We start from the raw sequence: 15,080 nt of genomic DNA, 5'->3' as shown, positions 1-15,080 counted from the left end.
ATAAACAAAGTCGGAGGGAGTGAAGGGTAAATCAAACATTTCAAGAAAAGGCGCTATTAGTGGCAACTTGAACTCGAACATTGATTAGGAAAGCATATAAATGCAGACAGAGCTACTAGATAGCTTTTTTAACATAACCAACACCAGATCCTTCTTTGCAAGAAACAACAAACCTTCAGAGCCGCCAGGATGGCATCTGGGACATCATCAGGAAGGCAAAAGGATTCTAGTTGGCACCACTCAATCTCCATACATGCATCCACAGCATTCAAACACTGTGCTGGAGGACCTGACCAGGCTGCTGTCTGCTTTCTTTACCATTCTCGAGTGATCTCAGCTATCCCTTATCCACCCACACTCTCCACAAAAAGTAGGAACCTTAGAAACAAGTCCAGCAGTCCTTAACTCCAGCAGACCCTGAAGTCATCCCAACCCACCTCCCCCCCCACCCCCATCTGAACCATCCAGGAGGGTATGGGGTGGGGAATGGGGAAGGGAGAGAGGTGTGGCACAAAAATGAAGACACTTCCTGTTCTGGCCCAGGGCAAAGAGATCCACAAACAGAAACCCCTATCTGGAGAAGACCACCTGTATCATTTCTGGATGTAGCTCCCACTTGTGTCCCTCCTGTGAGAGATGACTGAGTGCAAACACTCTCACAGCCTGTTCAGTTAGCAGCCACTATGAAGATTTGCCAGTGCTACACCCACTTCCGTAAGCCAATCTCCTTCAAACATAGGGTCCATGACTTCACTCCATATTGTCTACTGATGTAATGGATGGGGTGGATTTGTCTGAAAGAATTTCAACATTGCCCTCAGAGACGGAAGAGAGAAAGCCCTTCAAAGAAAGACAGACCGTCTGCAGCTCAAGCACACGAGTACAGGTGCTGATTCAACAAGGATCAAAGGCTAAGTGTCGCTTCTTTACCCAGATCAGCACTCCAGCCCAGCAGGAAAGCTCCAGTGACCATGGGAGCTGGAGTTTGGTGAGGGCTGAAAGGGTGACCTTTCAGGTGGTTAGAAGAGTCCACCAACCAAAGCCTTTCTTGATGCAATGACTGGTCAGTTAGTGCCCAAGCAAAGAGGCTCTCTTGTCCTATAATCACTGCTTCATCAGACAGCACTGGAGGGACCTCATCCACCATCTGGTGTTAAGCACCAACAAGATGCAAAAGGCCATGAGGCCTAGTAGGCAACACACACTCAAGACTTGGGTCTGGGCTTGAGCCACACACATAAGAATCACTGCCCAAATATCTAGTCCTCTGAGGAGGAGTGAATGCCTTGTATTGACCACCACCACAATAAAGTCAGCCTTTGTGTGGGAGCAAGGTTGGACTTGTGGAAGTTTACATTAAAACCCAGGTTGAGGATAAAACACATGGACTCTTGGAACCACACAGCCAAAGAGATCAGCACCTTTGTAAAAACATGTGTGGCCACTGTCAGTCCTAAAAGGAGAATGGCAAGCTGAACTTACTGGGACCCTGTGAAGCTCACTGCCAAATGACAGGAAGAACTGGAAGATGAAAAAAAGCCTCTGGAGATCCAGGGACATCAACATATCTCCTGTATCCAATGCTTACAGGAACAAGCTCAAGGGCAGCATCCAAAACTCGTCTTACGGATGAATAACTTCAGAAGGTAAACAACTAGAATACTCCCCAGTCCTTTGTCCTTCTTGGGGACCAGGTAGTAGAAGAAATAATATTCCCTCCTCCTCTATTCCAAAGGCACCACTTCCATGGCCCCCTTTCCAGTAAGGTAAGGCCTCTGACTCCTAGATTAAGGTTTGTTTCTGCATGTACGCTCCGAAAGGGGTAGTGGGGCAATCTGGCAGGGTAATAAGAAGAGAAGGGCATGGCTCTGGCAGATAAGAAGTCTGCTGTCATCTGGTGCAGAACCCAGCTCCGCTGGAACATAGTGGCATGTGTGGGGCGACATTAGGTGAGTCAGAGGTGGCAGAGTCCGCAGAGCTTGGTAGGGACTTGATTTGCTGTTACAGACACCTTCAAGATCCACAACTGCCTCAAAACTAGTGCTATATCTGCATTTGAGCAGGTTGAGGTGGTTGCCAATTCAGGACAGCGCTAGAGTAACCAGGTTTTTGGTGGAACTATCATGCAGGCAGACCAGTCTCAGAGCTCTGCATGTCACCTGCTTTTCATGAAGTGTTGCAGGAGATATCAGCTTTCTTTCCAAATTGTTGGCTTCTCTTTATGCATGTTACCAGAGCATATGTTTCGCGAACATCCTCTGGAACGCATCCAAGTGGTATCGCGTAGCATGACAGCAGCATAAACCAGCCCGCGGTGTCCACAGTCACAATTCAGTGTCACCTTAGATATAGCCAGTCCATCTCTCACTGCCAGTCCTACACTCACCAAATCTGAGAATGAGTTTATTAGGTGCTCTGGCAGGCTGACAGTGAGTTACAATTCCCATAAAGCATGAATATTATTGGCCAAAAGGCAGATGTGCTTAGCCATAGCATCATATTTCTTGGACTAGCAGTCAAGGCTTATAATTTCCACTAGTTAGTCAAACCCTTCTGCTTCCTTTTTGTATTTGAATATTGCCACCTGCATTATGTCCATATGATCTGATGATTTCTACTCTAAATTTTGGAAAGAGCCTTCTTTGCAGCAGGCCTTTGTCTTGGCAGCATGCTTATTCTTTAGACCAGCAGCTCTTAACCTGTGGTCCGGGAACCCATGGGGGCCCACAATACCGATTCAGGGGGTCAGCAACTCTTAGTGAATTAAATAATATTAATATATGAATAAACTGTATATAATAAAGAAGCAAAATGGAAAATGTTAAAACATTCCATAAATATGAACAAATTTAAACTTGGAGGCTAAAAGTAAGCTGGTGTCCTCAGATTGATTTGTGGGAGCAGTAAAAATGCATCAAGTATCATACAGTATAGACAATGGGTGGCCCCTGTTGAATTTAGAGAAGGCCCAACCTTCCAGTTAAAATAAATGTTTGATTTGTTTATTAATTAAATATTCTTTATTTGTGAATTTGTTCAATTAATGTTTTCTTCTGTATTTGTGCGCATTATTTCAAGGTTTCAAGGTTCAATTCATTGAAATTTCTTAAGCAGGGTTCCGCGGGTTCCAGTAATGACTCAGTGGGGGTACCCGGATTCAAATAATGATTCAGTGGGGGACCCCAGATTTCAGCAATTATTAATGGGGGTCCACAGAAGTCAAAAGTTTACGAATCACTGCTTTGGAGGGTTAATGCTGGTTGGATCAGCATAAAAAAATGTAGACATTCTCCACAACATCTGGGTTTTCAAGAAACTGATCTGTTCTGTGGGTCAAAGCTGCAGAAAAACTAATTTCTGAGGCTATTTCAGGCATTAATTTAAGTGATGCATGCCTTAAACATGAAGTTCTGTTTTTTCATATCTATATCTGAGAGCAGCCTTAAAATATTAGCACATCTTTTGTATTTGCCTGGGTTTTCTCAGGACCTTCCCAGCAGATACTATCTTTCAGGAAGATCAGCTTGTTACATGCCCTTGGGAAAAGTGCTACTCACAGACATCAGTGTAGTATGTTGCTATATATTCATTTCTGGAATGTCTGACCCCGTTTTAATTTTTTTTTTTTTTTAAAGAGTTGTGAGCAACTTGAGACCTTCTTTGTCAAGTCCATCTCCTCCCCCACACCAATGTCCTCATCAGTATGGTGTTATGACTTCCTCACACAACTCCAGGCTTGCTCTCTAATCGGACTGCATGGTGAAGAGAGCCCAACTTGACTCCCGCACCTTACTCAAGAATTTTCCAAAATCCAGGGGTTTCCTTGTGGTCCAGGGGTAAACATCTGTTATGAACTGTACTCTTGAAGGTCCATAGGAATTTGCTATTTTAACAACCACCGAACATAGATGAAGTTGTTCTCTGACAGTTTTAGACAATTTGAAATGTGAGAACCCCAGGCCTCAAAAAAATCATAAAAATGTTAATAGACATACTGGTCTATTGACTTAAATAATATACTAAATCTAATTATAATGCTCTTGACCCATAAAATGATTTCAAATTATGTGATCCTGGACAAATACTCTAATTTCCATTTTCTTCTTTATCACATATGAGATCACCTTCAAGTACGCAAGCTCAGCATGTCTGCTGTACAAAAAAACACTTGTTTGATTTAATAGACAAAATGTTTTGCTTCATATATAATACAAATCTAGCCACATATAGGATATACATGACTGCTGGCTTACCTCTTAGTGTTTTTACTACATTGTCATTAGGGAGGGCAGGAATGTTTCTCAAATTATTTAAAAACTATCACTTTTAATAAATGCATACCTGAAGCATGAAGTGGTAGCACACTTATTTACAATTAGCAGATTTTCCACTGAAATGGCCACAACATTTCCCACTGACGTGGTTTTACTGATAAACCTATATAGTGTATAATGTTTGGAAATCGAGTTTCTGCAAAAATTTGCACATCACCAAGTAAGGTGTTCTTATTTTTATGCTCCTATTAAATTCTTTGTTTGCATCACACTTCTGAGTTACAAAAAAAAGTTTTGAAATACTTGTACTATTCATTTACATGCTGTTTAAATGTTGTGTGCTAGGACACAAACCAGACATCTTACAGCCTTTTGTTTCATAATGGTTGTCAGGCAGCTCACTTGCCAATATCCTCTAACTGTATTAAGAGGAAAAAAAGTAAACAAAATTTTCCAGGATAAGACAACAAACAATTAGTAAAAAGACAAACTGACTTTTGAACTCTGTCCTTGAACAAACAGCAAATGTGACAAGATAAAAACAAGATTTAAAAGCGTCTTTATTGTTCATTCACTGTCTGAATAAACAGAATACTTGTTCCATCCAGCTTAAGTTCACTCGCCAGAACGGACAAGTAGGTGCTAAAAATAGCTCGACCTGATAAAATCTGATTTGCCATAGCGAGTGGAGACCTAGAACAAGATGTAGGAAACAAATGCTACACATGTTCATACTACCTGTGGACTCCAAAACAAGCACTGTAAACCGCTAATTTGAGTTCACTATCCTTTGAACGTTCAGTGGTAGAAATATTTAGCTCTTCTCCACTGTGATCAAATGGGTGAAAAGCAGACAAATGAAAGATGACATCAATGCATGGAGCAACTTGAAACACACAGAGGAACTCCCAGGAATGATACTAACATAGAACATTAAATGAATGGATGTGACTCAATCACTGGACGGCATGGTATTCAGAGGAGGTTGCTATTACAGAAGTGCACTGTACAACTGAGGATCTGAAAGAATACGGATACTTCAATATTCACACATGCTGAAAATGTGACCCTTTTGAAAAGCTGCTGCCAAACCGATCCCCTACTTGATCTTGTCAACTGCTCCGCATCAGAAACCTAGATATTCATTAGAAGTGAAATAAAATAATACATAAATAAAAAAAAATAAGGCTTGGCTTCTTCTAATTAAACTGCCTGAAGTTTGGAGCCACAGTTTGATAGCAGGGGCCTGTGGTGCTCATCAGGTAGTAATTAAATTCTGGATCCCATACAGGGTGCTGCTTCTTTGTCGAACTGCAACCTTAGATTATAGATCCAAGCTTCTGAGTCAACATGTGAATGTTTTTGCAATGCCTGTGTGCACAGATTTCACTTTCACTCAAGTACACACTTACGCTAATGCAGAACACCGAGTTGTGGGCCCAGTACACGGGGGTACGAAAGACTGCCACTTATCACCCCATTCTACTTAGGCCTTCGGTGACAATGCACATTTAACTGAAATTGGCTGCAATTGTCTCCTAAGTTAAAGCTTAAGGACAACGTGATAATATACCATCAATAGAAACATTAGATAACCATTACTTATCTGATCTTATTCTACAATTGGGAATGTGCAAAAGCAATTTATTAAATGGCTGAACTATGGAATCAAGTGCCCCTTATCCAGGGAATGGCAGTGCAACATTATTTCTCTACCTCAGTGACGGCAGGATTGCTCCAAAAACACACCCACAGAAGCAACAATGGCAATTCTATACAGTTCTCAATCCATTTCATAGCTAGCTTCGTGTGCATGGAGAACCTCAACAAGCATCTAATAATTTTGATGATTTGCATCCAATCCTTGCATCATAAGTTGCTGAATGCAGAGCCTTTGTATTAAAAGCCTTTAGCAGCTCTGGTAAGGGTTTATGCCTAAGCCCAGATGTTAGCTAAAGCAACACCTTGTCCTGCATCTGGAGAGAGTATGTGACTCCAGCTTAAATTAAAATATTTCCAAGATACTGACAGGCATTAATGACTTATCTACTTCTTTTAGTGTCCTTTGAATTGTTGTCTACTCTATAGATTATGAAATCTTTCAGTTTTTTTTATGTATACGTAAACATTCACAGCAGTGGAAGGATTCCTTGTGTACCAACAGTGCTCTACTTTTAATAAACAGGGATTTATATAACTGCATTTGCTACCTGGGTATTCACGTGCAAAACAACCTTCTTTTTTTTTTTTTTTTAAAGATAAGAGTATTTCACAAACCAACTTTTATCTCTGCTACTCTGCTCACAAGAGAATGTTCCCTAAATATAGTCACAGACAAGTATGGCCGCCAATATTTACTGCTGCAATAGCACTATCACATTGCTTGTGTAATAACGGACTTATACATCTTTTAGCCCAATAATCACAATCATAACCACCAACCAGCCTGGTCTTCAAATGTAGTAGTACTTTGCCTCAAAACCAGTATGTTTAATGTTACTGTTATTTTTAAAGTCCAATTGCTCGTCTGTATGGTTGTCGCATCACTGACAAAAATGTGTTTGTGTCTGATGCTCAGAAGCGGATTCCCTCTGCATTTAATCGTGTTTTAGAGCCCCCTAAAGTGAAGTTGTTAAGTATCAAATTCAAACAAATCCCAGCCTAGGCCCTTTAATATGTTCACTAATGCCGTTCAGTTCAAATACTAACTTCATCTCATAGCTCAATTTGCAAGATCCTCACGAAAATCTGCATCACTCTTATTTATGTGCTTTGAACAAAAGGTTCAAAGGAATAAAACTACTTAGTTTCTCTCTCTATAGATTGCTGCTTTTGCCTTCTTATGTTTTAGGTAGAAGTGACTAACCATTGTAGAACAAAAAACACAAAAAGCATTGAAATGATCTATGATCATGGCATTCTTTGAAACACTAAACAGAAAACAAGTATTTTGTGCTAGAAAACGGATGGCATTTTAATGAAAAAAATACAATGTATTCATGGAAAAACAAAAGTTCACTGTACCTTCAAAGCTTCTTCATATTCCTCTATAATAAATGAAAAAACAATCAGAGTTTGCGTTAACTAAGAACATTGGAGGCATTCATTAGCTATACCAAATGATGTAAGGATGATACTAACAATTTCTTTGGTTTTTGTTTGTACTGACAACAAAAAGTTCAAGAAGAGTGGAAGACAATGTTTCCTCTATATACAGTTTAACGAGGCATGAAGACATATGCAAGCTAATAATCACCATTTGTTTTTCAAAAATACGTTATTTCCAAGTTACACACTGGATGCTTTAAGTGCAATTTGCCGAAGATGACACAAGCAATGTATACATAAGTGGCAGAATCACGTTTTTTGCCAAAGACTGTCACAGCTAGATATATCCAAATAGTCTGCTATGACCGTTTTTGAGGTTCTACACACACCTTACTTCATAATGACCTTCTGAGGGGTTTGGGGCTATTTGTCATGGAGATACTGTGACCAATGTGTTATTAAATCCGAAAGCCCCTTTAAGAAGATCACACAACATAAAGGGCCTTAATTCTGAGGCCTGGTCTAAATTAATAAATTGAGAAGTAGATGCAAAGTAAGACAGCACAATCTAGATGTGCATGGGTGAGAGGCTAGGTGCTGAAGATAAGGGAATAGATCAGTTTCTGTAAAGGAGTGGGGTCTTCTAAAAGATTGGCTTCCTCATTTAATAAGCATGCAAGGGTCATGTGTGGCTTGAGGAGCGTGGTCTATTAATCTACGCGCAAGTGAAAAAGAGAAGGAGCTCACCGGATCTGGATGGCGAAGCAGTTTCAGACACTAGTTTCAGACCAGCATCAGCAAGAGAAGGAACACAAAATAATACTTTCCCTTCTTAATTTTCAAGAAGGTAACCCAGCAACATGGCTGCTGTGAAGAAAGTGTAATCTTGCTTGCCAGGTTGGGACATAGGAATGGCTGTATTTAAAGTTTTACTGTGGGTGAATCTGAAGGTGATGTGGGCTGGGAGCTGAGTTGTCTAAGGGTGGTCACAATTCTCTCAAATGTTCTTGGTCCCTTGTTTAGATGGATATTACCAGGAAGGATTCTCTTTGGTTTGTAAGGAGGGATTTGGGGGTCAGTGGCGAGAAGGGTGCCATGCTAGTCAAGATGCAACAGGAACAGAGCTTGATTGGCTTTTCTGATCTGTGTTTTAGGGATAACGTCTTTCACTTTCTTGAGCATAATGAATTGATGTGAGGTGGCTTGAAAACTTTACACTACATGAATTCTAAAGCAGAGTTTGAAGTCAATGTGGAATTGAACTCTGTTGAATAGTTGGGGTAAAGGCTGACTAGATTTACTCTCCAAGGGCAAATCTTGCACTTTTTTTCACATTAGCTGTCACTGCGATACTCAGAAAATGGTCTACAGGGGATTGCTCTTTAGTAAATCTTCGACAACCAGGTCTGGCTTCTAACACAGTAGTTTTTCAGGAGAGGGTTGGACTATTCAGATGTGACCTTTAAGCAGAGCTTATGAGGCCTTCACTTCCAGGAGTAATCCAAAGTATTCAATGTACAAACGGAAGATTACAGGAAACACAATGGAGACTTGGGGGTGCTCATGACAATGGAATAGGCTTGTATGGAGATGGTCTTACGAACTAGCTGAAAAGCAGAAGCACTGTGGGATAATGCTATAAAAGCCCATACCCAAGGACAGGTTGTGAGTGCATTTGATGTTCAAACTATTAAAGTCCACAGAGAGATAGAACAGGACGAGGAGATGGGGTTTTGGGTGATGAAGGGAGTGTCCCTGACCATTATGACGTGATTGTCTCAGTGCATGGGATCCATATTAGTAGCCATAAAGATGTGTATTCTCCTTGATATTTTCATGAGGTTGAGTAATGACTGCCTTCTGAATCATCTTGCACAAAAATGACAACTGCTCAGTAGTCTGAAAGATTATGAGGTCCAAGCTGGTTTTCTTCTAAAGTGGCCGCATTTAGCAGATATTGAGGGCGGTGATTTGGCTGAATCACATATTGACTTTAAGAAGGAATTTGATGGCTTTGCCATACGTGGCCCTCATTGCTCATGCTGAAATGTCATCATTTAATCATTTGGCCTCTACTGAATTTGAATTAGAGAAGTCCTTCATGGAGTGAGGATAGAGGTGTGTTCATTTAGATGTGTTGTAAGAAAGAGTAATGTGCAGGTAGCTGGAGCTTCTAATTTGTCAACATGGCATCTTATTTCGTTGATATTCTCTTTGAAGAAGTTGTTAATGGTTTTTCTGTTGAATGTTTGAAAGGTGGGTCAGGTGTGAGGTTCCTGCAGTGCTCAATTTCTTTAAAGAGTTGATTCTGTTGAATGGATTTATTGATGGTCATCATATAGTACACAATGAGATTCCTCTGGTTTTGCATAAGGCTGTGTTAGGTTTTCTTTCATCTGCTTTCAGTACCAACGTTTCTCCTGTCCTCTAATACTTCATTTGCTGTCTGTGTCTTCTCAGATACACAAGAGTGCAAGGGTACTGGGTTTTGAAATGAGGGTTTAGATTGAGGTATGCAAATAAACTATGACCTAAAGCTTATTTGCAGTTGATCTCACTGCTTCTCCTGATTCTGAGTCGTCCTCCCAGAAAATCTCCAGAAAACTATAAAGAATAATCAAACACCTTGCAGTGCTGGAGTGCGGTGAGGTTTGGGGGAAGGAGGGATTTGGGATCCAAATTATTCCAGTGCAATGGTCTGAATTTTCTCTTTTGCTGCATCAGACTTCAAATCACAGCTTCCTGGGTTTAAAAAGTGGCAAATCACATGAATACTAGTACTCACTTAACTACCTGTATGGTGGGGTAAGAGACTTTATTTCCTCTATACGGCAGGAATAGATAGGCAAAGTTTTAACTTTCTACACCTATACAATTTCCTAACTGACAGATCATTGACCCTTCTCTACCTCAGCTGATATGAACTGCTGGAACGTAAACCTACCATAGGGGCACTTTCAACAGCTGCTTCTCTGGTCCCAGTGGTAATTCCTCATTTTAAGTCCTCTAGACTGTGCTGCAGTTGCTCCTCTGGTCTCGTGGTAATTCCTCGTTCTTAGTCCTGTAGACAATGCTGCAGCTGCCTTTCTGGGCCCAGTGGTAATGCCTCAATCTAAGTCCTCTAGACTGTGCTGCAGTTGCTCCTCTGGTACCAGTGGTAATTCCACATTCATAGTCCTGTAGACAATTCTACAGCTGCTTCTCTGGTCCCAGTGGTAATTCCTCATTTTAAGTCCTCTAGACTGTGCTGCAGTTGCTCCTCTGGTCTCGTGGTAATTCCTCGTTCTTAGTCCAGTAGACAATGCTGCAGCTGCCTCTCTGGGCCCAGTGGTAATGCCTCAATCTAAGTCCTCTAGACTGTGCTGCAGTTGCTCCTCTGGTACCAGTGGTAATTCCTCATTCTTAGTCCTGTAGACAATTCTGCAGCTGGTTCTCTGGTCCCAGTGGTAATTCCTCATTTTAAGTCCTCTAGACTGTGCTGCAGTTGCTCCTCTGGTCTCGTGGTAATTCCTCGTTCTTAGTCCTGTAGACAATGCTGCAGCTGCCTCTCTGGGCCCAGTGGTAATGCCTCAATCTAAGTCCTCTAGACTGTGCTGCAGTTGCTCCTCTGGTACCAGTGGTAATTCCTCATTCTTAGTCCTGTAGACAATTCTGCAGCTGGTTCTCTGGTCCCAGTGGTAATTCCTCATTTTAAGTCCTCTAGACTGTGCTGCAGTTGCTCCTCTGGTCTCGTGGTAATTCCTCGTTCTTAGTCCTGTAGACAATGCTGCAGCTGCCTCTCTGGGCCCAGTGGTAATGCCTCAATCTAAGTCCTCTAGACTGTGCTGCAGTTGCTCCTCTGGTCTCGTGGTAATTCCTCGTTCTTAGTCCTGTAGACAATGCTGCAGCTGCCTCTCTGGGCCCAGTGGTAATGCCTCAATCTAAGTCATCTAGACTGTGCTGCAGTTGCTCCTCTGGTCTCGTGGTAATTCCTCGTTCTTAGTCCTGTAGACAATGCTGCAGCTGCCTCTCTGGGCCCAGTGGTAATGCCTCAATCTAAGTCCTCTAGACTGTGCTGCAGTTGCTCCTCTGGTCTCGTGGTAATTCCTCGTTCTTAGTCCTGTAGACAATGCTGCAGCTGCCTCTCTGAGCCCAGTGGTAATGCCTCATTCTTAGTCCTGTAGACAATGCTACTGCCCCTTCTCTGGTCCCAGTGGTAATTCCTCATTTTACGTCCTCTAGACAGTGCTGTAGCTGCTTCTCTGGTCCCAGTGGTAATTCCTCATTCTTAGTCCTGTAGACAATGATGCAGCTGCTTCTTTGGTCCTACTTGTAATTCCTCATTCTAGGTCCTCTAGAAAATGCTGCAAGCCGCTTCACTGGTCCTGTCGGTAATTCCTCATTCTAAGTTCTCTAAGACAATGTGGAAATCTGCTTCTCTGGTCCCAGTGGTAATTCCTCATTCCAAGTAGTGCTGCTAGCTTCTTCTCTGGTCCCAGGGGTAATTCCTCACTCTTAGTTCTGTAAACAATGCTGCGGCTGCTTCTCTGCTCCCAGTGGTAATTACTCATGCTTTGTCCTGCAGACAATGCTGCAGCTGCTTCTCAGGTCCAAGTGTAATTTCCTCATTCTTAGTCCCCTAGACAGTGCTGCTAGCTGCTTCTCTGTTCTGGTCGGAAACTCCTCCATTCTAAGTCCTCTAGGCAGTGCTGCAGCTGTCTCTCTGTTCCCAGTGGTAATTCCTCATTGTTAGTCCTAGACAGTGCTGCATCTGAGTCTCTTGTTCATACATCAACTACACTCCAAACCAAAACACATACGTAAAAGTCATTGTCATTTACAACGCCAATAGCTCTAACTCTTACAAATGTGAGATATATTGGATTGCAAATGCTTGTTTTAGGAGTGTCGTTCTTTGTTGCCAATAGTGGTGTAAGAAAGGCCCCTGCAGTGCAGGGTAAGGGGGCCTGAGCTCTAGGGGGCCCACTCAGCACAGTACTGTGCACGGGCGTCAAGCCCCTGACTGGGTCCAGGGGGGAGGGGGCTCTCCAGGTACTTTGCAGGCCCCCCCCTCAAGTTTCATTACGGCACTGGTGCCAACTGTATTTGGGGTAGTTTTTATATACAATTGCGTGAAAACAGACAATAGGTTGAGGCAAGGCTGCAGATCCACACAAAGCACAAACTGTTTTTTGAGGCGATTGTCCACGTCTTTCATGATAGAAGTCATCCAACGTTGTGGATGAATAATCTTGTGTGCAGGAAGGGACCAATACTGAAGGGAACCCCAGGCTTGTGCAGCATAGAAGCTGACATATTTATGTAAAAAAAACTGAGTACCAGCGTGGTCACTGAGTGAGCAAATCATGGTAGTTACTACAAGAGGACAACTTCCTCATTCTGGAGCAATTCATCATCGGTCAAGACGGGAACTCTCTTACCACCTACATTTGAGAGTAATTCTCAGAAGAAAAAAAATAACCTATTCAGAATACATTGAGGTGCTGATCTCCTAGTCATACTGGGCACAGATAGGGGTGCCTGCCTCAGAATATCGTAGGAACAGAACCAGACAACTGCAGAGCAAAAAAAAAAAAAAAATCCAAAATAACCATGGGTCATAACAGGTATGCCAAATTGTAAAAGAGTTAGAGGTATTCAAATGCTTCCCACAAAAAAAAACGTCAATGTAAAAGTAGCAGTGGTACGTAATGTGGTTACATGAGATACAGAAACAGAATAGAAGTGTGGTCGTAAACTTTGAAGGTTATCGGGTTTAGCTCCACTCTCCTTCCATACAGACACACAATTTCATGTCTCATCTGTGAGAAAGGACACTTCTGGGCTGGGATTAAAAACCTCTTGTCATGAGAATGAACCTCAATTAATGAAGTCCTACTGATCCGCACTTCCCACACCGGAAATAAAAGTGCACACTTACGGATGCCTGTAATGTAATGTGTAGAGACTTGCACTCGTTGCTGCTATGGCTCTCAAACACAGACTTTGAACACCATGCGGAACAAAGAGGAGTTCCATCATCTTGCCTACTTTTGGTCTAGGAATTTTATTCTCACAAAAACTCTGGATCCACTTTGGTACCTTTTTGGTACAGTTCTGACAGGGAAACCTTTCACTGCTTGGCCTTGTGCTGTGTCTGACTCTATTCCTACGATGTTCCAAACCCGCTCTGTGGATTTCTGAAGCAGGCGCCTCCATCTGTGATGCCTTTCAGAATAATTGCAGCTGGCGGGTAAGCACAGAACGCTAGCTCTCAGCCTAAGAATATATCAAGACAAGAACATGGATCCACAGATTCCTGTTAAAAAACTAACATGATTCCTCAAAAACTGTTGACTCACTCCCTAGTAGGTAGCTAAATCTCCTACTGGTAATCTTAATACGGCACTCCTGACTCAGGCTATGCAGCTATGGACTTTTTCTCTCGTTTTTTTTGTTTTTTTAAGCACAGACGAGCGTGTAAATGGTGGCATGTTATCAACCAATTACAAGAGAATCACATTATACAAACAAAAATAATTAACTTTAGAGACAAGCTTCAGCAGCAAACTTAGTTACCTACATGCAACTTACACGTACAAGCCTTAGTTTATGAACGACTTACCTTGGCTATTTACAAACACCTGCAAAAGAGTAAAAGGCAAATTTAATTAGTGTTTTTACTCCAGGAAGATAGATCATCATCATCAGAAGACATGGATAAAGCCAGTGCTTAATTTGTGCTTGTTGTTTCCGGTGCTGAGCACCGGCACTTATTTTTGAGGGCCGGTGCTTAGCCTTCTGCCTCAAGCATTTGCTGCGAGCAAATGACACGTTTGGGAAAGACTGAGGAAGAGAAAACGAAAAAGCGTCACAAAGAGAGAAAGCAGAAAGCTGCAGGTGTGAGTTGAAGGCGCAGGGAGTGGCTTTAAATGGATTGAAGAGGCCCATGATGGCTTCAGGATTACGCTGCTTCAGTATTCTGTGTTCGCATATTTAATTGCAGCAGCCGCGTGTTTAAGAGGAGGGCTCTGGGCACCGGCACCTTTTTATTTACAAATGAAGCACTGGATAAAGCACGCACAAGAACGGACTCAAGGTGAAGAAGAAAATAAGAGCAGAAGAGAAATATGTTTATCTTTTTCATGGACAGGGTATTGGGATATATTCTGAATATACATGGGAATAAAAATCTACTACACACTGGCTGGTGACAAAAAGGAATGCCTATTTATATCAGCTCTGTTAATTTCTATTAAGTAACAACTAGCAGTTCACGCTCAGAACGTAAAGTTTCCATTAGGGTTACCATAAAAATGAATTATTTAAATAGTACGTGGTTGTGCCATAAATATGGTACTTCTCAGAAAGGAAGGTAGCCAAGATCACTGCCTCGAAGTATGGAAACTATGCTCTCGAGGAGCCAGGTCAGTATGACCTGAAATGTATGAATATTTTACTTGTATCTGCTAATAAAAAATGCAGTGCCATAATTTAGTTTTAAGTAGATTATAGCTCTGCCAATGGCAGACCTTCGAGGTTCAGAAATAATTAATTAGAAACACAGCAATAAAAAGACGACGCTACAGTTGGGTTCACAAGGCTATCTAGTGGCTTGACTAAAACCAGGAACACTCCTTGAGTTTTGTCAAACTAGTAATTCTAACAATATGTGTTATTTCAAACGTCTGCTCTGCTTTGTTTGCCTCAAAACATTTATTTCGTTCTTAATCCACCATTTATTTTCAAATTCACTCCAAACCTCGAACTGACATAAAC

The 15,080-nt window shown here is 41.8% G+C and overlaps 1 protein-coding gene across 2 annotated transcripts in view; it reads right to left on the bottom strand.

The window, feature by feature from the left end:
• The window catches only part of NBR1 (NBR1 autophagy cargo receptor), a 751,844-nt gene that overhangs the window by 655,082 nt on the left and 81,682 nt on the right, over positions 1-15,080 (bottom strand). For both annotated transcript variants that reach the window (XM_069237768.1, XM_069237769.1), the window contains exons 4-5: positions 13,927-13,945; positions 7,299-7,321 (exon numbers count right to left, since the gene is read on the bottom strand). In XM_069237768.1, the coding sequence (XP_069093869.1) occupies positions 7,299-7,321; positions 13,927-13,945 (42 nt within the window). The remainder of the gene's footprint in view (positions 1-7,298; positions 7,322-13,926; positions 13,946-15,080) is intronic.

The sequence above is a fragment of the Pleurodeles waltl genome, chromosome 6 (assembly GCF_031143425.1).
Source record: "Pleurodeles waltl isolate 20211129_DDA chromosome 6, aPleWal1.hap1.20221129, whole genome shotgun sequence".
NCBI lineage: Eukaryota > Metazoa > Chordata > Amphibia > Caudata > Salamandridae > Pleurodeles > Pleurodeles waltl.
Note: the sequence above shows the minus strand (reverse complement) of the source record. Positions and strands in the feature narration are given on the sequence as shown.